The sequence below is a fragment of the Fringilla coelebs genome (genome assembly GCF_963513975.1).
Source record: "Fringilla coelebs genome assembly, chromosome: 19".
NCBI classification, from domain to species: Eukaryota; Metazoa; Chordata; class Aves; order Passeriformes; family Fringillidae; genus Fringilla; species Fringilla coelebs.
In genome coordinates, this window is record NC_140045.1 from 9,769,085 (window position 1) to 9,793,141 (window position 24,057).

At 57.2% G+C, this 24,057-nt stretch overlaps 1 protein-coding gene across 1 annotated transcript; it reads right to left on the minus strand.

The window, feature by feature from the left end:
- Positions 1–588: 588 nt before the first annotated feature.
- UNC13D (unc-13 homolog D) lies at positions 589–19,643 on the minus strand. The gene is made up of 32 exons (XM_084218209.1): positions 19,566–19,643; positions 13,076–13,108; positions 12,749–12,856; positions 12,010–12,069; positions 11,729–11,795; positions 11,470–11,647; positions 11,300–11,344; positions 10,837–10,905; positions 10,573–10,642; positions 10,118–10,222; positions 9,739–9,831; positions 9,401–9,504; positions 9,100–9,217; positions 8,476–8,600; positions 8,128–8,218; positions 7,799–7,855; positions 7,615–7,712; positions 7,329–7,380; positions 6,915–7,045; positions 6,524–6,644; positions 5,815–5,955; positions 5,556–5,654; positions 4,938–5,144; positions 4,705–4,773; positions 4,334–4,413; positions 4,014–4,119; positions 3,868–3,939; positions 3,663–3,746; positions 3,255–3,375; positions 2,567–2,690; positions 1,743–1,948; positions 589–1,660 (listed from the first exon to the last, which is right to left on the minus strand). Exons 2-32 carry the CDS (start codon positions 13,106–13,108, stop codon positions 1,557–1,559), a joined length of 3,138 nt encoding a protein of 1,045 aa, XP_084074335.1. The 5' UTR covers positions 19,566–19,643; the 3' UTR covers positions 589–1,556.
- Between the last annotated feature and the right edge of the window lie 4,414 nt (positions 19,644–24,057).

The window sequence follows — 24,057 nt, forward strand, 5'->3', positions numbered from 1 at the left end:
CATGCCACCTGCTCCCTGGGACACACCTGGCTGGTGGCAGCCCAGGGCAAAGTGGGACACGGTGATTTTTAAAAAAAAATCTGAAAATGAGCTGAGACCATATTCAAACATTCAGCTATTTTTAAAAAAATAGCTAAAAATGAGTTGAGACCATATTCAAACCTCCGTCCTCATGTAGTAAACCTCATAATAAAGCATGAGGTGGTTGCCAGCTCCAGATGAGCTGCAGGGTGCAGGCACAGGGTGCTGGACCCAGCTGAATGACACCCCGAGACAGCATCCCCACAATCCCAGACCCAGCTCTAGAATATTATTTCTCTGCACTAAACCTAAGCCAGCAAATGGCTTCCTTGAGAGCCCGCAGTGCCTTAATCCCTCCTGCTGTGGGCTCTGTCACACAGATACCAAAGGAGCTTTTTTCTTTTCCCACCCCCGCATCCAGGATTTGACCTGAGCTGACCCAGCGGCTGCTCTGCCCACCAAGGGAGCAGCTGGTGCTCAGGCACCCGGGAGGGGGATGCTTTTAATTCCCTGCTCCCTGGCAGCTCCCAGGGACCTGCTAAAGCTCAAACATGGCCACCCGCGCAGGGTGGGGGTACAGGTAGCTCCAGGTGTAAAATTAGTACTAATTGCAGAGAAAACAAGCTCCAAAATACCCAACAAATTGGTAAAACCACCTGCCTTGTCAGGCATTTTTACTGTCATACTGGGTCACCCCACATGGATGCACCCTGCAGAGCTTCCCAGCACTTCCAGAGGGACCCAGGTCCCTGGCACAGGCTGGGAGTGATGCCAGGGACCTGCACCCCATGCCTGGGCTGTCAGCTGCCCAAAATGCCTCCTGCTTTGGCTGCCAGGGCTGTGATGCTCATTATTGCTGCCCAGGCTCCAGCAAGATCCCAGGCTCCCAGGAGTTCAGTGAAATTGGTGGTAAAATAAAAAAAAAAAAAAACAACAAAGAGACACAAGAGCTATACACATTTTAAAAAAGGAGAAATTTAGCAGCTCCCACCAGACCTCAAATGCCTTGTCCCACCCCACTGTGCTGCTGCTCCCAGCACAGGGCCACTGCCCCAAGCACACAGCCCACGCACCAGCTTTGTGGCTTTTCATTTAAAATAAGAGGCTTATCCACAAGAAAATGAGGGGGAAAAGAAATTTAAAAAATTAAAGAAAAACCAAAAATGAAGGGAGGTTTGGCCATGGCTGTCCCCAGCCTGAATCAGTCGTGCTGCTGACAGGAGGGCTGGGGACACAGCCAGGAGATGCAGCACTGGCAGTGACAAACTCCAGAGCGACGGACAGGGACAGCCACACTTCCACATCCCTCGTGTAGTGTTACTAGTCCAGGCAGGCAAAGAAATCCCCTCCAATCCCCCTGCCCACCCTCCCTGGCTCGCGGGAGCATTGCTACCTGAAGGTGGGGGGGTGAGCTGGGTGCTGGGAGCTGCGCTGGGGCAGGCACAGCGACCCCTCTGTCCCCACACTCCCTGCAGATGCTTCTGGCTCCAATACCACCGAAGCTCCCCTTTCAGGGCCATCTTCCTGCCCCTCCCTCACTCTGTCTCCTTGGACTGCTTGGCTCGTTGCTTGCGGAGCTTCACGAAGGCCTGAGCTTCTTTGTCCCTTTTCCTGGACTCCAGCAGCTGCAGGATCTCATCTGCCAGAGGAGAGGACAGTGATGGTGGGAGATGCTCCCCACAGCCCCCTCCCCGCTCTGCAGGGGCTGTGGCACCACGTACCCGTGGGTTTGGGGTGCGTGAGGGGGAGCCGGGTCTGGGGCACCCGTCCCATGTCAGCCTCGTCCTCCTCGCTGTTGAGGCCGGGCAGGCGGCACAGGGGGAAGAAAGCTTCTCCCTCCAGGTCGTTGGACCCCAGCACGTCGTAGTCGAACACGGTCAGCAGCAGACAGGCCCCCTCCTGCCGGCACTTCTCTGGGGGGATCAAGCTGCAGGGCCACGGGAGGCAGTGGATCATCACATCCCAGCCCCGCGGGCCCTTCTGTGCTCCACGGGCAGCCACAGCCCCGCAGCGACCCAAACTGCTCCGAGCCCAGGATCCAGCACAGCCCCGCAGTGACCCAAACCCCTCCGAGCCCAGGGCCTGGCACAGCCCCGCAGCGACCCAAACCGCTCCGAGCCCAGGGCCCGGCACAGCCCCGCAGTGACCCAAACTGCTCCGAGCCCAGGGCAGCCACAGCCCCGCAGCGACCCAAACCCCTCCGAGCTCAGGATCCAGCACAGCCCCGCAGCGACCCAAACTGCTCCGAGCCCAGGATCCAGCACAGCCCCGCAGCGACCCAAACCCCTCCGAGCTCAGGATCCAGCACAGCCCCGCAGTGACCCAAACCCCTCCGAGCCCAGGGCCCAGCACGGCCCCGCAGTGACCCAAACCCCTCCGAGCCCAGGGCCCAGCACGGCCCCGCTCCCTCCCCGGTGTTTGTGGGACCCTCCTGGGGGTGGAATCCCCGCACACGGCAGCTCCTGGAGCAGAAGCCCACGGCAGAGGCTGCCCAGCCTGAGGGGCTGTGGGGACGGGGGCCCGGTGGGTGTCAGGCCCTACGTACAAATCGAAGGCTTCGTCGAAGAGGGGGTGCAGCTCGTTCCTCTTGCACTGGGTGGTCCGAGCCACCACCTCGGGGAACTCGTGCCGGGGCTCCAGGGTGAGCTGCACGAAGGGGTCGCTGGAGCCTGGTGGGGTGCAAACATCAGCTCCTTCCCTTGGCCCCTCTGCCCTGGCATGAACCCACCGAGGGGCTTGGACACACTGCGGGGGCTGCGGGGGGCTCAGGGCAGCCTCACCACAACCCCCAGCCCAGCCCGGACTCCTGGAGGGTGCGGGAGCATCCCTGAGCCTGCCCGCACAGCGACCGGCCGGGGTGGCCGCAGGAGCAGTGACCTCTCCTGGAGAGCTCCCCAAACGACAGCCGGACCCGGAGAAGGTCGCTGCTCAGCCCGCAGTATTTTTTTATCTGCGACTGCTTTGCATGATGAAGGAAAGCCGCCAGCCCCGGCTCCTGGCTTGTAGCACAAGCAGTGGGACGTGGGCACTGTGTCCTGCTTGGTCCTGCCTGCCACATCCCACTGAACCACCCAGAACCAGTGCAATACCCCCTCTTTTTCCCCAAATCTACCTCCTTGGATAAAAAAGCAAATCAAGAGAGAGTCCAAGCATTGCCAGCATCTCTCCTGACTGGGGCATACCAGGGACCAAGGACAGGAGCCCCTGGGGCTGCCCTGCCCACCCACACCCACCGTTGGAATCCAGTGGGATGAGGTTGGTGGCGTTGAGCACTTCCACGTGGAGTTTCTGCTCCAAAGGCCGGTACAGAGCTTTGATGGTCACGGCCCCGTACTTCTCTGAGCTCGTGTCCAGCTGGGCAGTGGGGCACAAGGATAAGGATGCTGTCCTTCATACCCATCATGGAGGGGATGCACAGGGTTGGGCAGAGGCTCAGCAGGAATTTTGGGGTACCAGGGTGTGCTGGAATTCTCTGGGATGCATTGAGCCCCCTCCTGCTCAGGGCTGTAGCAAAACCTGCCCCAACAGCCCCAGGACTGAAGGGGGGGTGGGGGGGGGGGAAATTCCCCATTTCCACAGGCAGGGCCGGTAAGCAAGGGTGAGATGTGGGAAGGGGCTGGGAGCAGCATCCAGAGTCCTACCTGCTGCTGGATCCTGTTGCTGAAGTATTTCTGGATGAGTTTGTGGCTGGTGGCGGAGCAGAGAGCCAGGTGAGTCTCCAGCGTCTGCGGGGAGGGGGAGAGGTGATGGTCAAGCACATGGACAGGTCCACAGCTCAGGAATGTCCTCCCTGGCATCCCCTCCTCCCACAGGAACCCACGGGGACCCCCCATCCCATCTCCATACCCTGAAGGCTGCACTGTGGAGGGTCTCCAGCGGCAGCCCGCAGCCCTCAGCGTGGAAGCACAGCTCCAGGCTCTGGGGACAAGGATGCTGTCAGCCACCAACCAAACCCCTGTCCTTGCCAGGCACCCCCTGCTTCCCCTTGGTACCTTCAGGGCACAGAACAGCCTCTGGCAGTGCTGGACCGAGGGCACCTGCGGCCTCTGTGCTGCTGAGAGCACGGAGAGGGTGTGGTGCCACAGGAGAGTGAGGAGGCTGCAGGGGAGAAGGAGGCTGTGAGCAGGAGCCAGGGGGCTGGAGGGATGGTCCTCAGCTGAAGGGCTCTGCAAAGCCCCAGAAGGAAGTGCCTCATCCTGCCAGCCCTGAAGTGGGATGGCCCCAGGCCCCATGGGGCTGAAGGGATGCTCCTGCCCAAGGGATGGTGACTCTGGTGGCCTCTGCCACAGTGCATCCCAAGTGCCCTGGTCACCTTTTGAAGTTCTCCTGGACCAGATGCTCATTGAGGTACTGCAGCTCTGACTCCAGGAACTTCATGAGTGGGATGATGGACTGCAGTGAGAGGAGAGGGTATTGGTGAAGGCAGGGAGGGCATCCAGCAGGGCACAGCAGGCCAGGGAGGATCCCAGAGAGGTCCTTCCCACACAGGCAGGCTGCTCCTGCTGTGCTCCTGCTGCTGACATGGGCATCAGACAAAGCCTGTGGAGCTCTGGGCCCCATCACTGTGTGTCCTGTGCCCCAGGCGTGGGCAGGGAGCAGTGATGGAGGGTGACAGAGGCACCCACCAAGCAAGCAAAGGCTGCCCAAAGTGATGGTCCAGGAGAGGCTGGACCAGATACTTACATCCTCAGGCTTCTGGGTGTCACTGGAAGATGAGAGCTCCTGGATGTGTCTGGCAATGCCCTTTTCCAGCTGCCAGGGAGAAACATAGGAAGAAACTTGGACTTTGTCCTCTGCAGCAGCCTCCCCATGCCCAGCTCCACCTTGTCTCCATCCTCTATGGACTTCAGGACACCTTGGGTGAAACTGCTCTGGGGAAGGTGAGGGCCAAGGGGGCATCAGTGGCAGGTGGTCACCTTGGTAGCCAGGGCTTGCACCACATCCCGGACCTCGTGGTCCAGGCAGGCCACGGTGCTGTCGAGCTGGTTGTGCAGAGCATTCTGGATCTGCTGGGGCTCGATGATTCCCCTCATGCGCTGCTCCAGCTGGGCCCAGGCCAGCTGGGATGGCAGCTTCAGCATCAGCAGCCGGAGCTGCTCGATGTTGTTCACCACGACGCAGAGCTGGGGAAGGTGGGTCTGCTTCAGGGTCCACACCCCCTGGAGGATCCCACATCCCCATCCCCAAGGCAATCTCCATCATTATTCCCATTCCCATCTCCATCCTCATCCCCAAGGCAATCTCCATCATTATTCCCATTCCCATCTCCATCCTCATCCCTTGTCCCATCTCCATCACCATCTCCATTCTCATTTTCATCCTCCCCTGTGTCCCCATCCCCACCCTGCTGCCCCTGCTCACATAATTTCCCTCCTGATTTTCCAGGATTATGGCTTTTGATGGCCAAGTGGTCCCTGTGGAACCCAAACTGGGGATATCAGCTGGGTTCTCAGCAGCTCAGCTCGCTCTTTGTCCAGAAACCAGGGCCAAATCCTGCCCTTCCTGGAGCAACCAGGACAGGTTCCAATACCAACCTTGTTGGCCGCCTCGCCCTCGTTCTGCTCGCTTAGGGACAGAGCCTCAGCCCTCTCCTTGATGAGCTTGCAGTACATCAGGGAGATCTTGCACATGTCCTGCAGGACAGAGAGGAAACCAGCAGGACTGAACCAAGCAACATGAGGACCACTGAGGGCTCAGGGAACCCCATCACTGGGGGTACTGGCTCCTGCAAGGAGACACATCCCCAAGAGCAGGAGGAGGAAACTCCAGGTCCTGGTGCCCAGCTGTACAAACCTCCAGGAGATTGACCATGATCATGAAGGCTTTCTCAGGGTCTGGCCAGTTGAGCTGCTGCCAGGTTGTCACAATTTGGGCATAGCAGGTGCTCAGGTCAACAGTGGATGTGCTGTGCTTGTGGTACCCATAAGGCTTCAGCTGAGGGGCAGAGAAGGCAAACACAGCTTGAACAGGGAGATGGCATCCCAGAGAGCAGAGCTGCTCCTTCACTTTGGGGCTCTCTGGCACATCATCAGCTCCTTATATCCCAATGTCCTCACAAACCACTTTGGAGTGTGGGGGAGATGTGGATGGATGGAGCAGCACTGCTTCCCTCCATACACCCACCCAGTGCTGCTGGACCCCACTAAGAGCAGCCTGTGGCCCCATGGCTGCCTTCCCTCCCCTCTTCAGAGAGGCTGGAAGCAAAGGGGATTCTCACAGAATGGCTCAGATTCTCACAGCATGGCTCCTCAGATCACATGGGCTGCCAGGGACTAGTGAAGGAAGGGACACAAGGACATGGTGTGGGGCCAGGGTGAGTGGGATCAGCTGGCCCAGAGGACCACACACTTTGTTATGCATTTGGCAGAGGAGCCGGGCTGCTCCTGGGCTGCCAGAGGCACCTGTGGTGGTGTCAGTGCTGTGAGCCAGGCACAGCAGCAGGGCATGGAGGGCAGCTGCTGTGTTCCAAAGGGAGGAGGGAGATTTCTCCTCCCCGCGTTACCTGGTCCATCTGGATGGCTCTCTGGGCCCTCTCCAGCGTGGTGGTGTAGGCCTTCTGCAGCCACAGGGGCAACGCTTCCTCAAACCACTGGTGGAAGTTGCTCAGAGCCAGAGGTCTGTCCCTGTGGAGGAAGGCACCGATTCTCCAACCGCAGAGCAGCGGCACGGGAACGTCGCCCCTCCTGCTCTCACACCAACCCCACCCAGGGATCACCCAGGGATCACCCAGGGATCACCCCACAACCCAAAACCCTCTGGTGATGCTCTCATTGACACCAGGCACCAACAGCCTGCTCTGCCTGCTGTGCAATTAGTGATGAAGGATCTGGAGATCCCCTCAGTTGACTGCTGGATGCCTCCCCCTGGCCCCTCTCCCCTCTGGGGTTGGATACCTGCTTGGGAGGGAGTCTTTCATCTGATAGAGCTCCTGCAGTTTCCTGTAGAGATCAAAGAGGCTCTCGGCCGTGGGTCTGGACATGCTGCTGTCAACCTTGTGCAGCTGCTCCTGGACATGCTCTGCCACCTGGATGGAAGCAAGGCCAGGGGGAACACAGTGAGGCCCGGCCAGGAAGGCTCCTTCTGGAGTGAGGGTCAGCTCAGGGGACTCCTCTTCCTTTTGGGTGGCATTTCAGGAGATTTGTTGGGTCAAATAGTCCCCATAGTGGGCACACAGGGAGAGAGGGGGAGTTTCTCTTGCTCCCCTTCCAAGCTTGCAACCAGCAGTTGCCGCCTGAAGGGTGGCCAAAAACCTCAGCCCGGCTTTAGACCTTAGTCCTCCGAGGGCAGAGCAGCCCAGGCTTGCTCACCAGGCTCTCCAGCTCCAGGTAGGCAATGGAAAAGATATTCAACTTCAGGTTGCTGCAAGAGAGAAATGTGAATTCAGGAGCCTGCCAACCCCAGCCCAGCAAAGCCAGGCCAGCAAACCCCACCAGGCCATGTGCTGGGTGAGGCCAGCACAGCTCTAAGGGGCAGAAGTGGGACCAAAGATTCCACCTGTGGAGGCCAAGGGCCAAGGAATGAGGCATCAAAGTGCCCTGTCATTCTTGATCCCAGGGAAGGTGGATGGGGTTGAGATCAAGCACTGAAACCTACGTGCTGAACAATTTATTCCAGATCTTTTGGCACTGCTTGAGATCTTCTATCACCTCCAGGAGGAGCTTGGACAAGGCTTTGCTATTCTCCTCTATGTTCTGCAAAGGGAATAACAGCTTGTTTTGGATGCTCAGACATTCTGAGGTGACTTTATCATGATGGAGGGACAGAGATGGGAACTGACCTTCACCATGGGCTTGAGGTGCTGCTTCTGCATGTGGAACCACTCTGTGGTGCCTGACTGCAAGAGAGGAGTCCTGGTGGGATGGCAAGGAAGCAGGAGGAGCAAAGCCAGCTCTGTCACCCCCTTCACTCTCCCTGTCCCTTGGTGAGGGGAGAACCCGTGGTGGGAACCACAGGCTGGGGCCACTAGGCTGAAGGGGCAGGTATTTCCCATGCCATGGTGATCCATGTGGATTTGCTGAGGTGTGGGCATTGGGTGGGGGGGGGAAGGAAAGGGAGACCCACAGGGTCCCACCCTGCAGGGGTTGGGGAGGGTGAGACCCCCAGTACCTTCAGAGCTGTGGAGACCATCTGGGGGAGGTCAGGGCTGGGTGTGCACAGCTCATGGAAAGCTTTGGTTTTGCACATCTGGACGAGGACCCTGCAAAGTGAGAACCTGGAGTGAAACCCAGCCCCTGCCATCAGAAACAAGCTCCTCTCCCCTCAGAGACCCTGCCCAAACAGCCTTCCCCTCCCAGCAGCATCCCCACAGGGAGCCCAGGACAAGGGATGGGATAGGACAAGTGTCACAGCAGCCTTGAAGGGGGAGAAAGGCCTCACACTGAGTTCTGCTCAAGCTCAGGGGCTTGTCCTGAGCCACAGGACCCCACGTGCAGCTGGCACCAGTGACACACTCACCGGAGCAGGGACTGGAGCCTCTCTGTGGACCTCGGGACAGAGAGGGGGAAAATGATGCGGAACCTACGGATGAGGGAGACCCCGTAGGTCAGCAGGGACTGGAAGGACTCGGCCAGCTCTGCTTTCTGGGGAGAAGAAAGGAAACATGCATCGTCCTCCTCAGTGACAGGCAGATGCTGGCAGGACCACGGCACTGCAGAGGAGGGAGCTGCTGCTCCCATTCCTTTCCAGCCTCCTCCAGGGATGGGAAAAAAATCCTGATGTCTCTGGTAGCTTCTCCCTGGAGGCACTGAACTGAGCTTTGTGCTTAGACCTCATTGCTATGCATGGAAAATTCAGTGTCTCAGCAGGGTGCAGAGATGCTCTGGGAAAACAGGCTGGGAGAAGCAGAAATTGGGTCATATTTAAGTTTTGCAGGGGGCTGTGATTGACCTGATGCTAGGGATGGGGGAGGGGGCTGTCAGTGCAAAGGGTAAAAGGGTCTCCACAGGAGGGGGGAAAAAACCACTCGGAAATGCCCTCCAGACACCCTGGCACCCCTGTACCTCACAGTCTCCTGCCCCAGGGGCTCTGGCAGGAGAGGCTCAGGGTTGGGTGGCTGATCTCCCTGATCTCTGCCCTCACCTGCTCTGGCCTCAGGCGCTCCTGCACCCAGCGGTACTCAATGCTGGTGATCTGGTGGAGGAGGCAGCTGCTGTTGAACTCCAGGCTCTGGTAAAGTTTGCTGTAGGCCAGCCACTGCCTGGGGAGGAGAGAGGGCTGGGCTGAGCCCCCAGGGGCAGGGGGGCACCCAAGAGCCAGCCACAGTCGCAGCCAGGGGCACAGGGAGCAACACCTGAGCTCAGGGGACAGGCCAGCTGTGGTCAGAGGGTCCCAGGAGGGCCCCAGGTGCTGCCCTGGGGTGCCCTGGGTGTGGGGGACTCACGCCATGTCCTGGTGGAAGTCAGAGAGGTCCTTCTGTGTGGCGTGCAGGTACAGCACGGTGCTGGCGTGGCTGCTCAGCTCCCCATCCCAGGAGGTACTGCCAGCCTGCCAGGAGGGAAAGGGGGAGGAATGTGTCCTGGAGCAAGACAGGATGAGGAGGAGGAGAACAGGCACTATGGGGGGTGTATTTGCAGGAGTGGGGCCCCAGAAGGATGCCAGGCATCCTCCTGACCCTCATTCCCACCACACAGTGTGTTGGGGTGTGGGCTGCAAAGGAAGGCCTCCCCAGCCCAGCTGCTGGAGGGCAACTTCTGGTGCTGGTGGCAGCCCTGGTGGTACCTGGTGCTGGAGGATCTCGTGGGACACCAGCTGCTGCAGCAGGTGGCGGTGCACGGTGTAGCTCGGCTGTGTCCGGCTGCTCGTGGTGGCCCTCTGCAAAGAGACAAGGCAGAGAGAACCATCACCTGCCTGGACACACAGGGACACTGCCACAGTGGGGACACAGGACCCAAAAGGCAGGGCTGGAGAGCCAAGGGCCGTGGGTGCACCAGGGGCAGGGTGCCAGTGCTGGCACTGAGCTCAGGGCAGGGTCCAGCACCTGCAGAGCCTGTGCTGGCACCTCTGCTCCTGGGGCAGGCCCCCAGACAAGCCCCAAGGGACAGGCAGCTGTCCCATCCTGCCAAGGCAATGGAAGGGACCTTCCCACATCCCATCTCACCTTCTTGTGCGTCAGTAGGAACTGCAGGTGACAGTGTCCCCTCTCGGGATAGGTCTCTGTCCGTGGCTCCAGCTGGTACCACTGGTCGTTCCAGCCGTGCAGGTCCTGCAGGCACAGAGGGAAAGGGGGAAGCCCTGGGCAGCCTTCCCGGGAGAAGGATCTTGTTCAGAGACCAGGGGATCTTCATCCCACTGTGTTCATGGGGCAGGAAAATTCTGTATTGGATTAAAACCACAGGATGTGCAGTGACTGAGGGTGTTGGAATGGCTGTGGCACAGGGAGGGACCTGACATCAGTCTGTGGCTCTGAGAGGGATCCTGGGTGTGCCACAGGGTGCTGCAGCGGGGCTGGGATCCCGCCCGGATCCTGCCTGGACCCTGCCCGGACGCCGGGAGGTTTCACTGCGGGAAGTCCTGGGGAGTCCCTCGGAGGAGGGGAGGCACGGCGGGACTCACCTTCAGGCGAACGACCACGTTGCCCAGGAAATCGTCCTGCCCTTTGTCTTTGCGAGCATCTTTAAAGATCCTGAAAGGCACGAACAGCCGAGGGGGTGGGAAGGTGTCTGCAGTCGTGCCCCGGCCGTGCTCGGGGTGGAGAAGGGTGACACAGACCTGCCGCCCTCCCTCCCTCCTTCCAAGGGCGATTTTTAAAATCTAGCAGGCAAATAAGCATTTTCCACCCCTCTTTCCTCAGCAGCCTAGGTCCACACCAGCACCAACCTTTTGAGGCCGTGCAGGTCCGTCAGCTCCCCCAGCTTGTGCCGCATCGACTCCACCACGTCCGAGTCCCTGCGAGGGCGGGAGGCAAAACCCACGGCGGGGAGAGGGGGAAATCCAGGGGATGGAAAAACAGAGCAGGGAATTGCAATGATGGCGGAGAGGGGAAAGCACAGGAGCAGGGAAGTGTCAGGGTTGAGGCCAACCCCAAACTGAGCCCAAATCTGGGAGCATGTGAGTCTCCATAAATTAAACCAGGGCTTAGGACCAGCCCTGCCGGGGCACAGCCAGCTGGGCTTTCCCTGCTGGCTCAGGTCACATCCTGCACTGAGCACTGCTCCACAGAAAGTGGTGGGAAAGGGGTTCCCAGCTGACTTCAGGGCCTTTAAAAAAGTTGCAGATTCAATCCCAGGAGGCAGCAGCCCCTCGGGCAGGGTCCTGGGCTCGCGGGGATGCTGTCACTCACCACATGTCCAGGTGGAAGCTGGCTGTCTCCACATCTTTAAACTCCCTGCAAGGCACCAGGGGATGTTAGTCGAGTAGCACAGGAGTGGTGAACCCCCATCCTCAGCCAAGGGCACTGGCCATGCCCTGCATCCCCCCAGAGAGCAGAGCCAAGGGGTGGGGGTGGATTACAGGATGAAGGTCTCGTTCCACACTGGGCTGAGGGTCTGGTTTATGACTTGGGTGCGATGGATTTGGTCTTCGGGGATGAGGTCTTTGACCACAGCCTTCATCCTCTTCTTGTGGTCAGGGTGGGCTGGCTCCTGGCTCCTGGCCTCGATGCCCAGCAGGCAGTATGGGTCACTGAGCCCTGCAGGGGCAGAGCTCTGGGAATTCCCCTCGGGAGCAGCAGCTGCCCCTCTTCCCACAGGACACCCATCCCTCCACTTACCACTGACATCTTTACCCAAAATTCCCTTGGCTTCCTTCACAGTGGCTTTCAGGCAGTAAATGGGGCTCTGGAAAAATGAATAAACAGATATTAATGGGGGGGTCACCAACCCTGAGGGGAAGGATCAACCCTGCATGGAAGGATGAGGCTGGAGCAGGACCTTGCCATCGGCTCCCCCCCAAGCAGTGACAACGCCAGGGCACCCCAAATCCCAACCACAGGGGTTCAGGGGCACTGCAGCCCCCCAGCACCACCCCAGCTGCACACTGGGGACACTGTACCTCCAGCTCCATGACCTGCTGCATGATGGCACCGTGCTCCTCTGCGTTCATGCCAAAAGCCTGTGTGGATATTGGGGCTGGTGATGGATGCTGCCCTGTTAACAGGGCCTGGAGAGCAGCCAGGGGCCTCCCTCTGCTCCCTGGGAGCCAGCAGCAGCCCAAGGGGAGAGGAGAGTGGCTGAGTCCAGCAGGAAGGCTGGGGACCAGCTGAAAGCTCTTAAGGGAGAGCCTTCTTCCCATCACCCCCAGCCTAAGATAAACACTTCTCCCCAGAGCTAATATTTCCCAGCCACAGGATGCTCCCAGCCCTCCAGCTGGATGCTGCTGTTACATCTTTCATGGTGCTTGTTAAAAGCTCCCTCTGAGTGACCCTCATGATGGTTGGCTCCAAACAACCAGAGAGAAGATGTGTGTGGTGGGGGTCAGGGCAAGTTCTGCGCAGCTGGGATGGGGCACTTCCACATCCTGGTCCCTTGAGGCTCTGGTCCAGCCCAAGCCCCTGGCACATGGAGACCCCAACCTAATTCAACATTAATATTCTCAAGTTTCCAAGTAAAAATTTGTTATTCAGCCTCCTGAGAATTTTGTGGTCTCCTGTGAACCGCCACAGTAAATCAAAGCCCCTTTAAAAACTCACTGAGTGAGCTTGGGGCATAACAGACCCCTACCACTCCTGTAGCTGGGAGGATGGACATGTCAGGGGACAGGTTTTGGGGACCCTGTCAGGAAGGGGATGCACCTTCTGCACATAGGAGTAGAGCTCCTGGGAGTCCCCGACGTGCTGCTGCTCGGGCTTGCCCAGGCGGTGCCGGATGGTGTAGAGAACCTCCTCGTAGAGCAGGGCCAGCTGTGGGGACAGTGCTGACACCTCACGTGCGGACAGCCAGCAGGGATCCCCCAGGACCAGCAGGATTTCCTCCCCAAGCTCCGTGCCAGGCCCTGCCACCCCTGCATCCAGCCCTCCACCTGCTGTCCCTGGGGAGCTGGGCCATGTCCCCAAGCCCCTGCAGCACTGCCACCCCCTCCAGTGCCACCAAGGAACACCACAGTGGGGCCACACTCGTACCTCTTCCTTGGAGAGCCGGTGGGACAGATCCATCTGGGGAGAGAAGAGCAGCAGAGAGGTTTCCCATCAAGGGCACGGTTTGAGGAGGAAGTCGTGGCCGGACAGGGCAGGGCAGCCAGGGTGGGGTGGCATCACCCACAGCACATGAGGGTGGCATGTCCCAAAGGATGCTGTGACACCCCACAGACACCCCATGGCCAAGGGACAATGTCCCCCATCACCCACCAGCAAGACAGCATGGGGGGCTTCACCCCCAAGTCCCATTAATTGAGGAGGGGGCTGCGAGGGTGGCGAGAGCAGCTTGGGGTGACCCCCAGGAGGCTTTAAAAGCCAACCACCACCTCTCACACCCAGAGCCACTCACTCCAGCAGCACCAGGCTGGAGAGCAGAGCAGCTGAGAGACAGGGCAGGGGGCCAGAGCACAGTGAGGAGCTCCAGGTTGGGCAAGGAGATGCCAAAAGTCACCAGGATTTGGTGCGCTGCTAGAAATCTCTGACAGCTGCAAGGGAGCACTGCTCATCCCCCGCTTGAAGGATGCCCAGTTCAGCACTGACTTTGCAAACAGGAATTAAATCCGAGTGGTGACACTGCCAGAGGAAGGGGATCAGTGTCCCTGTGCCATCTGTCACGGGTCCTGGCCCTGGAGTCTCTGGGAGTACACCCAGGGGGTCACACCAAAAAATGCAACAGAAATCTTTAAAATTAGTTTGGGCTCTTCTGGGCTGAGGGGCGTTTGCAGAGCATGGTCCCAGCACCTGCTCCTGCAGGGCTGGTGGGGATGGATGGATGGATGGATGGATGGATGGATGGATGGACGGATGGACAAATCCTATCTGTGGGTCAGCCCAGGCCTCAAAGTGACCTTAGGAACCCCTAACATAAAAAAATAAACCAACCCTGAGCTTGAACATTAACATTTGCTTATGGCAAATCTAGGGCTGGCATAATCCCCCGGCCATCTGGACTGAATTCAACCCTTCCAGCCCCAGCGAGTTTAACCCTTGAGCTGCTTCCCTCCCACCTGCCTCCACATCCCTCCTTGTACCACTGGTGGCTGCTGGGGGCTCTGGTGGCTCAGTAACCCCCTGTGAAAGGGGTCCTGTTGCACTCAGGAGGTCCCAGCCTGCCCCTGCCCGGGTTCCATGCACCTTCTGCTGCTGCTGGCACTGTCCTGCCTGTGCCAAGGCACAGGGGGCATGGCCCCATCCCAAACCTTTCAGCATCCCCACAGTCAGTGCTGCCCCACTGCAAGGTCACAAGCACAGAGGGGACAGAAAAAGCACTTTATTTCTCTGCTGCTGTTATTTATTATCAGCAAGATGTAAGCATCTGTTCCTTGCCCAGCAGTGGGGTAGCCCAGGAAGGCAGGGGGAGGAATCCCTACTGGTTTTGGGGCATCTCCCTGCTGTTCCATTCTGCCCAGACACGGTGGCAGCTGGATCTGCTCTGTGCTCCCATGTGCACACGGGACTGGCTAAGCTAAAGCTGAGCTGAGCCACCAGGATGTGTTTACTGCTGCTAATCCTCATGCCAAGAGCCCAGCTCAAATCCAGCAGTGTTGCTTAAATCCAGGTCTGGATCCAGCCCCCAGCATCAGCCCACCCCAGCAGCTGCAGCAGTGGGGAGGCAGCAGGGACAGGGGCGCCTGGGAGGGGGGACAAGCCCCTGAGAGGGGGACAGCCCTGGGACAGACCATCCCGGGAGCCCAGAGTGGGGCATCGTGCCCTCGTGCTCCCGGCAGCACCGAGCAGAGCCGGGGCTCCCATCTCACCAGGACAGACACACAGACAGGGGGACCCGCAGGGAGTCGGTCACTTTGGGATGGCCCTGAGCAGAGCGTGGGGGCAGCTGTGGCAGCACAGAGCCCAGAGGGGCTCAGAGGGGACCCTCAGTGGGGGCTGCAGCTGACCCCATACTCACCCTGGGGTATGGTACCCCTCTCCCTCTGTCACACCCCGGCCTTGGTCCCTTTCCCCTCTCTTTTCCCCCATCCCCCTTTTACAGCCTCAGCACCCAGCGTTGTCCCCAGGGTCCCCTGGGCTCAGCCACCCTGACCTGCCTGCTGCCATCACGCCTCAAACATCTCCCCAGCCCCCTGGGCTCAAACCCACCTACCTCGGGGCTCTCCTCCCCGGGGAGGGTCCCCGGGGGGCTCTGGCCAGCAGGATCCATCTGGGGCAGGCTGAGCGTGGGGCAGGGCTGCAGCTCTGCCTGCAGCTGCGGCCTCCCCTGCTCGCTGCTCAGAGGAGGAAACCACAGCCCTTATCAGAGCGTGGCCATTTTAACTGAGCGGAAACCAGCTCGGGGCTCCTCGCAGAGCTCCCCGGGACACAGGCGCCCCTCCCGGCCCTGCTCCCCAGCACCCGGGCCCTGCTCCCGGCCCTGCTCCTCAGGATCCCGGCCCTGCTCCCGGCCCTGCTCCTCAGGATCCCGGCCCTGCTCCTCAGGATCCCGCCCTGCTCCCGGCTCTGCTCCCCAGCACCCTCAGCCCTGCTCCCGGCTCTGCTCCTCAGGATCCTGGCTCTGCTCCCAGCCCTGCTCCCCAGCACCCTCAGTCCTGCTCCCAGCCCTGCTCCCGGCCCTGCTCCTCAGGATCCCGCCCTGCTCCCGGCCCTGCTCCCGGCTCTGCTCCCCAGCACCCTCAGCCCTGCTCCTCAGGATCCCGGCCCTGCTCCTCAGGATCCCAGCCCTGCTCCCGGCCCTGCTCCTCAGGATCCTGCCCTGCTCCCGGCCCTGCTCCCAGCTCTGCTCCCCAGCCCCCTCAGCCCTGCTCCCGGCTCTGCTCCTCAGGATCCTGGCTCTGCTCCTCAGGATCCTGGCCCTGCTCCCAGCCCTGCTCCCCAGCATCCTCAGCCCTGCTCCCGGCTCTGCTCCTCAGGATCCCGGCCATGCTTCCAGCCCTGCTCCCCAGCACCCTCAGCCCTGCTCCCGGCCCTGCTCCCCAGCACCCCCGGCCATGGGGCACGCACAGCATGGGAGCAAAAGGAAGGTGCCTGCTTGCTATCACTTATGAGCAAGGAACTGGGAGCAAGTGTGTAGCCCCACATTTCTCTTCACAGAGAAAAGCAAGGCACAATTCTTCCCAAGAATATTGCTGGGTTTCACATTCTCTGAACATCAGAGAAATGAAACACAATTCTTATCGTTTGCTGTGCCTGTGTTTGTGCAAAAGTGGAATGCAATATGGAAATTGTTTACCCAGAGTGTGTTTTGTTTCCTTGGCCTGTCAGGGCCAGGTGTGTTTGTGTGTGGGGGGGGACTGTCAGGTGACAGTCACAAGATTCTGTGCAGTGTGAGCAGGTGTGTGCAGGGTTGAGTGCTTGGCAGGTTCAGTTTTAGATGTCTAGAATAACAGAGTATAATAAGGTAATTAATTAGCCTTCTGAGATCAATGGAGTCCTCCTCATCATTCCTCCTTCACTGGGGCCCTCGCAGCATTGCAATACAAGTGGAGAGGAATAGTCCTGAGAAGGCAAAGCCCAGCAGGGGAGGGGGGTGATGGAGAGGATTAGTGAAGGCAGCATGAAGGATCTGGGCTCTGATATTCTTTGGGGTCCTTCATGCCCTGAGAGCAGAGGCAGGGGCCTGGCAGAAAGCAGGGGATGTGTTCAGCCCAGGGGATGGGGGGATTTGAAACCCCATGCATGCAAAAGCTGCAGGATGAGAAGTCCTTGCAACACACAGGAGAGTTGCACAAGGTTGGGCTGAGAACAGATGCAGTAAAGAGCCAAGAACAGCACTCAACAAGGGCCTGTGACCTTTTCCCAAACAGGCTGCCCAGAAAGAGCTGGTTACTGAGAAAAACGCAGAAAGAAATGACGTGGAAAGCTTGTTCTTTACCGTGAGCTTTCATTCTTGTAAACACTTTATCAGACTGCAGCTTGCCAGGCAGTTGCCCTCCCCTGGCAGATCCCTATCAGGATGCTCTCTCTGATAACAAACTGGGTGGGGGAAGGCTTGGCTGGGCACCAGGAGATGGGCAGGGCCAGAGCCAGTTTGCTCCTGGGTGTGTTGTGTCTACAGGCACAGCTCCTGGGCTTTGGAGGAGCTGTTGAGCTGCACAAGCATTTGCTGCTCATGGGCAGACCCAGAGCCCGCGGAGGGACGAGGACATCAGCCCGTGCTCAGTGTCACTGCTGGGGTTTGCTGTCACTGCCGGGGCTGCTGAGGAGCCACGGGCCCTGTGCAGCAGGGCAGTGACTCCCCAAGGGGAGGTTTTGTCTTCCCTGCACCTTTCTGGCCCAAAAGCCATAAAAAATGATGTTTCAGATGTAACACAGATGGCAGTGGCTCCACACTGGGATCAGTGGTACCGTGCAGGCGCTCAGGGATTTGTGCTGAACCCAAACAGGAAACCATGACCATGGAAACTGCACTGGAAAGTTTGTCTCCTCAACAGCAGAGAAGGACTCAGAGTCCATCAGCACACAGCCCCACAGCAAGCTGGCTCCAAGCAGGACTGCAGCAGGATGCTGGCAACAGCAGCCCTGCCAGAGGATGAGGGCAGGCAGCCAGTCCCTTCCAGCCTTGCACTCATCCAGTCCTTTAACTGAGGCAGGTTGCATTCTTTTAATTGCTTTAAGAGAGACACAAACTCCCTTTGCCCTGGAACCATGTAAGAGCAGGTTAATGGCAAAAGGGGTTCCCTGAAGTTGTGGGACAAGGAGATGGAGAAAGGGCTGAGAGCAGAGGCAGGGGGTTGATGTGGGGGGCAGATTTTCTTTATCCAGGTCAGCCAGCACAGGACTGGGGCCAAGAGGGGCTGCACAGCATAAAAACAGTGAATTTCCAGGAGGAGGGGGATGCCAAGGTAATCTACAGAGCAAAAATCCAGAGATACAGTGAGACACCCAAAAGCTGAAATGCACTCCTGAGATTTTTCAGCCTTGTTCCCTGAGGTCTGAAAAAAGCTGCTTGTTACACTTCTGCTCTCTCCCCTATCAGGAGGGCTCTGGTAACTGTCCCCAGAAATTGTGTGTCCCAAGGAACTGGGCTTCAGAGCCCCTTCTTGTGCACTTCCCAGTTTGGCACTGGAGCCACCGCCTCACCCCACACCTGCTGAGGATGCCCCTTCCCTTTGCTGTCAGAGATGCTCAGAGGTGCCCACCCAGCCCTGCCAGCCCCAGCCTTGGCTTTATCCAGCCTTCTTCCATTGGCTCACCTTGGGCAAAGCTTCAGAGCATCTCCTCCCTTGCTGATGGGGGGGATGTGGTGGAGAAGCTGATTCCTGTCCCATGACACATACAAATGCAGTTTATTGATCTGGGACATCAGCTCTGTGCTCCTTTGCAAAATGTTGTTAGTGGGAGTTAGAGAAAAGTGCATAATGGCCTTTGGAAACCATTGCTGTCATCTTTGCTTTTAGTTTTGATTGCAAAAGCAAAATCTGGCCCAGCAAACAGCAACCCCAGAGGTAAAGGCAGGACATGGACTCAGCATCCTTGAGCTTCTCACATCTTTCACTGCTCCTTGCCAACAAAAAATAACAGCAGTCAGGATGTTTCTTGCCTCAACCAGCACAGAGAGAACAGCTGAAAGAGTTTTGTCAATCCTCAAATCCACTTCTCTCCCCCTTGTAACAATGGAGAAGTAAAATCCAGTCATAACTATTGCTAAACAGCAGGCAGTGACCCTCCAGCCAGGAGCTGGTGGCTGGGCTGGAGTTGTGCAGGCTTTAGAAAGCAAAAGTTCAGCTGCAGTGTGGAAGAGTCTGTTTAAAAGCACTTTCCACAGCTGGGCACTGCACTGGTTTGCAATGCCCTCTGGAAATGCTCAGGCACAGCCCAGCAGGGTGGGAGCACACAGCTCCCAGCAGAGCCAGCAGGGTCCTTGGGAAGGACTCTGTGCAGGGACCCATGGATTTGAGCCTCTGTGGGTGCCAGGGGACAGCTGTCTGGTGATCAGGTCCCCAAAACAGCAAATATCCTGGGTTTTACCAGCAGCCACCTGTTCCACAAAATACTGGTGACAAAAATCCCTGAGCTCCAGTATTTGCACCTCGAGTTACTCCTTGTCCAGGAAAATAAGAGAAGCCCTAAAAGCAGCTCCAGAATGAGCGAGGATTTCTGGTTAGTAGAGACAATCCTGATAAACTCCATTCCCCACACTGGCAGGAAATGGGCAAAACATCCCAGACATCCAAGACAGGACTTTCCAAAGGGAGGGGGTTGGCATTCCCCAAAACAGCCCCTGCTTCCCATGCTGTCAGTCTGCCTCCCAAAATAACCAACATATATATGCACAATGTGGAGTGAAGCCTTATGTTCCCTTTAAAAACAAGTCATCCTAAAGGAAAACCCTTTACAAACATGTCCCCAGTATAAATAAAGTCCACAGCACACTTATGAATGGGGTCATGGGTGCTGCTGAGAAAACAGATCTCCAAAGAACAAGCATCATCACCTTCTTTATAGGAAATAATCTTCCCCTCAAAGGCAAACCTGCTAGGAAAGAACCTTCCACCAGCATTAACAGTAGTTTATCTCCTACCTCCTGTCTTGATCCTGAAGCCGCAGCCTGGCCTCACTCTTATCTCTCGGATGGAAACGGGCAAATAGTCAAAAAACTGATTTCAACATGTCCCTCCCTCACTTCTCCTTTAAGCACGGGGTGTGATGACTCTGCAGAACCCAGGGGCGCCAGCCAGGCTTTGGCAAAGGGGAAAGTGCAGACAGCAGGCAGGGGAGAGGAGGGGAAGGTGTTTTACAATGAGAGAAATCCCTCTTTGCCCTCTTTGTGGCTGCCCAGGTGAGGTATTCCCTGAGTGCTGTGGGGCCAAGGATTCCATACCCAGGAGGGATGTCAGTCCCCCCCTCCCTGTTTCCTCTGGGGCCCTCCAGTTACTCCTGCCCTGACCCCACAGGCTCTCCTCAGCACTTTGGGGGCACCTCACAAAATCTGGTGGCACGTGGGAAGGAAGTGGGGAGCACAGAGTACCTCCCACCTCATTTGGGGCATCTTAGAAGGATGTCAGGGCAAACTCCATCCCTCTGGGAAGAGCAAAGGGGACATCCAGCCACCCACACAGGACAGGGCAGTTGTGAAAGCTCTGTTCCCCTTGCCTGTGCAGAAGCAGAGGTTTGGCACAAGAGCTGCCAGCAGGGACATGCAATGATGGCTCTGAGGAAGTCACAGGCTTCATGTGTAGACCTGAATGTCCCTCATTTGCTTCACAGCACCTTGTGACCACTTTAAAATGTTTTCACCATCACAGTCATGTGCTGTCCTCCACTTCCCTCTCCCAGTGAGATAATTCCATTTCAAACACTGAATTTATCATCCCCTCACTGCAGGGACAGAGACTGGGGGACACATTTCAAAGCAAATTTATTTGCTGGTTTATTTGTTGGTTGAAAGCCAATTTGGGGGCTGAGCTGAGAGCAGCTGGACCTACACCATGTGTCTGAGCTGAGGAGGGAGCAGGGGGATGCTTGTCAAGGTGGAAGTACCTGGAGCTGACACCCAGGTTGAAATATGTTAGTGGGGGCATGTGTTCTATTGCCATCTGTCAGAGCTGGGGCAGTTCTCTGCTGCTCATGGGGCAGTTTTTTCTTTATCTCTCCCACAGCCAACCCTCCCTCCAGGAGATCTCTGCTGCCCATGGCCAGTGAGTGTCCCTGCAGGGCTGATCAAATTCCATCATCCCATGGGGAGATGCTCTGCCCAGGGCAGGAGCCAAGCATTCCTACCTGGATACAATCTGCCCTGGAACAGCACAGCAGCCTTTGCCCCCTGCATTCCCAGAGGAGCAGCTTTCTCCTGCCCTGCATTCCCAGAGGGAGAGCAGGCCCATCTCCAGCAGCCCTGGAGCTGCAGAGGAAAACTCCCCCCTTGTGCAGGATCCTGCTGCAGCAGAACCACAGCTGGCACTGCAGGAGGGCTGAGCCCCCATGGGATGGGGCTGTGCCCCCACCCTGACACACAGGGGACAGGGACTGCTCTGACTCTGGCAGTGGTTTGGTTTCTTTTTTGTACTATTACATTTGTATTTTTAATTTTCCTAGTACAGAACTGTCATTCCTATTCCCATATCTTTGCCTGAGAGCCCTTTAATTTCAAAATTATAATAATTCAGAGGGAGGGGGTTTACATTTTCCATTCCAGGGGAGGCTCCTGCCTTCCTTAGCAGACACCTGTCTGTTCAAACCAAGACACCCAAGTACCTCCATGCCCTCATGGTGCCCATGAACCAAGCTATTCTGGAGCACAGATACCAAATTACTCCAAATGCTCCAGCACAGAGCATTCTCCCCATGGCTTTTCCACCAACAATTCTCCCCACACATTTGCCAAAGCCTCAGAGGAGCCCAGCAAGCTCCATAGAGCTACATGCTTGTGATGGGAGGAGGCTCAGGACAACCCCTCCCACCACCCCCACATTCCAGAGGGACACACCAAAACATGGAATATTCCTACATTCAGTCTGTGCCACCGTGTCCCAGCCAGAGCCCAGCCCTCAAAGAGCAAAGTACATGGAAAAGGAGGAGGAGGAGACACGACAGGAGCAGGGGAAAGGAAAAGTTTAGAAAGACAGGATTTGCTGAGCTGAGCTGCTAAATGGAGCCAAGCTGATACCTTTTGCTCCAGCGTCCAGAAACCATAGGAATTGTGTAGGGAATGGCAGGTGGGGTGGGAGCACCCAGCAGGGAGGGATCCTGGTCTGTTTGCACCCTGAGGGGTGAGATCCAGCAGCCACCAGCAGCAGGTACCAGTCCCTGCTCCTGCTCCCTGTGACATGGGGCACTTCGTGTCCCGCTGGGGCCTCTCCCGGTGGCACAGGGCCAGCCCTTGAGCAAGGAGGGGGCTGAAATACTGGTTCCACTCTCTTGGAGCTGACTCACTCCAGAGGGCAGGCAGGTGAGGAACACCTGCTGTGACTGCAGAGAGAGCCTTGACTGAAATAGAGATCCCCACCCTGCACATCTCAGCATTCCATCCCCACTCACAAACCTCACTTTTCTGTGCAGCTTTAACCTGAAACTCCTCCTGATCACACCTTGCCTTGGCAAAACTCACCTCCAACACACCCCTGGCAGTTCCTTACAGGGGGTGGTGCCTGTGATGCAACAGGAGCTGCTCACTGGCAAGGGCTGGCTCTGCTCCTGGATGCTCCGGGAGCAGCTGGATCCAAACTTCACCCCACACCTCCTGCCACCTCCAGGACTCTTTGTAAAGGGAAACAGTGCTGTGAGCAGAGCTGTTAAATCAGTGTCCATCATGTGGCTGAGGCAGTTTGAGCATCTACAGCTCTGAGAGTGGTGGGAAGTCCTCATGATCTCCAAAGGAAGGCACACACAGGACAGGGAGGTGCTGGCCAGGTGGGCTCAACCCCACTCCCTACAATTGCTTAGTGCATCCCCCCAGCAGGAAGAAATTAATACATGAAGCATTTGAGGTAAAACCTGGGCAGAATGCTATGGAGGAAGAGGAGGACTCTGTTTCTTCCTTTGTCTGGAGGCAACCCCAGGCAAGCACACACAGGATGGAGCAATCCTTCCAGGGTAAGGATCCTTAATCCCTAAGAATGGGCTAATCCTTCCAAGGTAAAGAATTTCCCCAGCCCCCAGGGACAGCACCAGGATTTCAGGGCTGACAGCAGGAAATCTGTCAGCAGCACCTGCGGTTCCTGCAGCAACACTTCTTTGCACAAGATCTCAAAGCACTTTGGAAATACCCAGTTACCCCACAGTCCCCAGAGGAGGGAAGCAGCTGCATTTCCCAGCATCAGGGGCAGGGAGAGACTTCTCAGCTGAAGAGCCCAAGTGACATCAAAGAGCTGTAGGTGGTGGTGGAAAAATCTGCCTCTGTCAAAGCATCCAACACTAATTGTTCCCTATGCCTGCTCTCTTCCTTCAGTAGTATATAACAGCAGCCAACTGTTGGGGTTTAATGGTACCAGTCTGGAGTCACATGGCAGCCTCCTGCTGCACAGCCAGTTAATCATTGAGGCAGGGACCAGACCTGGAGACGTGTCAGTGAAAAACATTTCCTCTTGCCCTTCTCCCACACGGCTTCCAGAGCAGCAGCAGACTTCAATTTGCAGGTCCCTGCTTTAATATTTGAAACGTTCTGTGTGGGCAGCAGGACTGGTGACCCTTCTACCCTCCCTGAGCCCTTTCCCAAGCAGAGAACAGCTCCCAGTTTCCATCGGGGGATGGCAGGGAGTGCTGAGTACCAAAACCAGATTTGGGTGTTTTGGCAGGGATTCTTACCAGCACCCACAGATCTGGATTTCCAAATCGTGCTGCTCCACTCACCCAATACCTGCCTGAGCCTGGCTGACTGTGTGACCTGCCCAGCACTCCCGGACTGTGCTGCACTTCCCGCCAGCACACTCCAAACGCATCGAGACCACGCCCAATCTTTTTTTGGCTTTCTCCTCCTCCCCTCCCCACAGACCATGCCCAGCTCCAGCCTGGGGGAATGGGAACATTCAACCTCAAACCAGTGTGGAAAGCCCACAGCTTCCAGATTTAGCCCACTGACACCCGTGCTAAGGAATATTTCATTTATTCCAGCCTGACTCATCCTTTGAGTGTATTTTCCTTTTGCCAGAGAGAAACCTCATGCTGTCTCTGGAGGTCTTGCCACTTCTCCACTCTAAGGGAAGTGACTCAGCTAGAGCCATGGAGCCAAGTTCCCATGGGAGCAGATATCTAAATATTTCTCTCTCAAGTACACTTAGCTGAGGAAAGGTTTTAAAAGAACCTCATGGATTTGTTCTGATTGTTGGCCTAAGAGCTGCACAGAGAGTGGGGCTGGGCAAGAACTCTGGAAAGTTCATGCAATCTGTGTTTTCTAGGATACTGTCTGAGTAGAAGGTATCTGGGAATAAGCCAGAACAGAAAGGTTTCAGCACCATTTTAGAGTTGGACAGAAGTGACTGAGGAAACCTTGATTTGTAGTAATTTTAATTCACAAATCAGGATTTAGTCAGCTCCTACTGGACTGTAAAATTTTATCTCAATGCTTTCCTCCTTCA

Coding starts and splice junctions, on each gene's coding strand:
- UNC13D (XM_084218209.1), bottom strand. CDS start 13,108: ATGGATCTGTCCCACCGGCTCTCCAAGGAAGAG. Junction 11,796..12,009: donor AGCAGGTCATGGAGCTGGAG/GTACAGTGTCCC, acceptor TCATTTTTCCAG/AGCCCCATTTACTGCCTGAA. Junction 2,691..3,254: donor CATCCCACTGGATTCCAACG/GTGGGTGTGGGT, acceptor GCACCCCACCAG/GCTCCAGCGACCCCTTCGTG.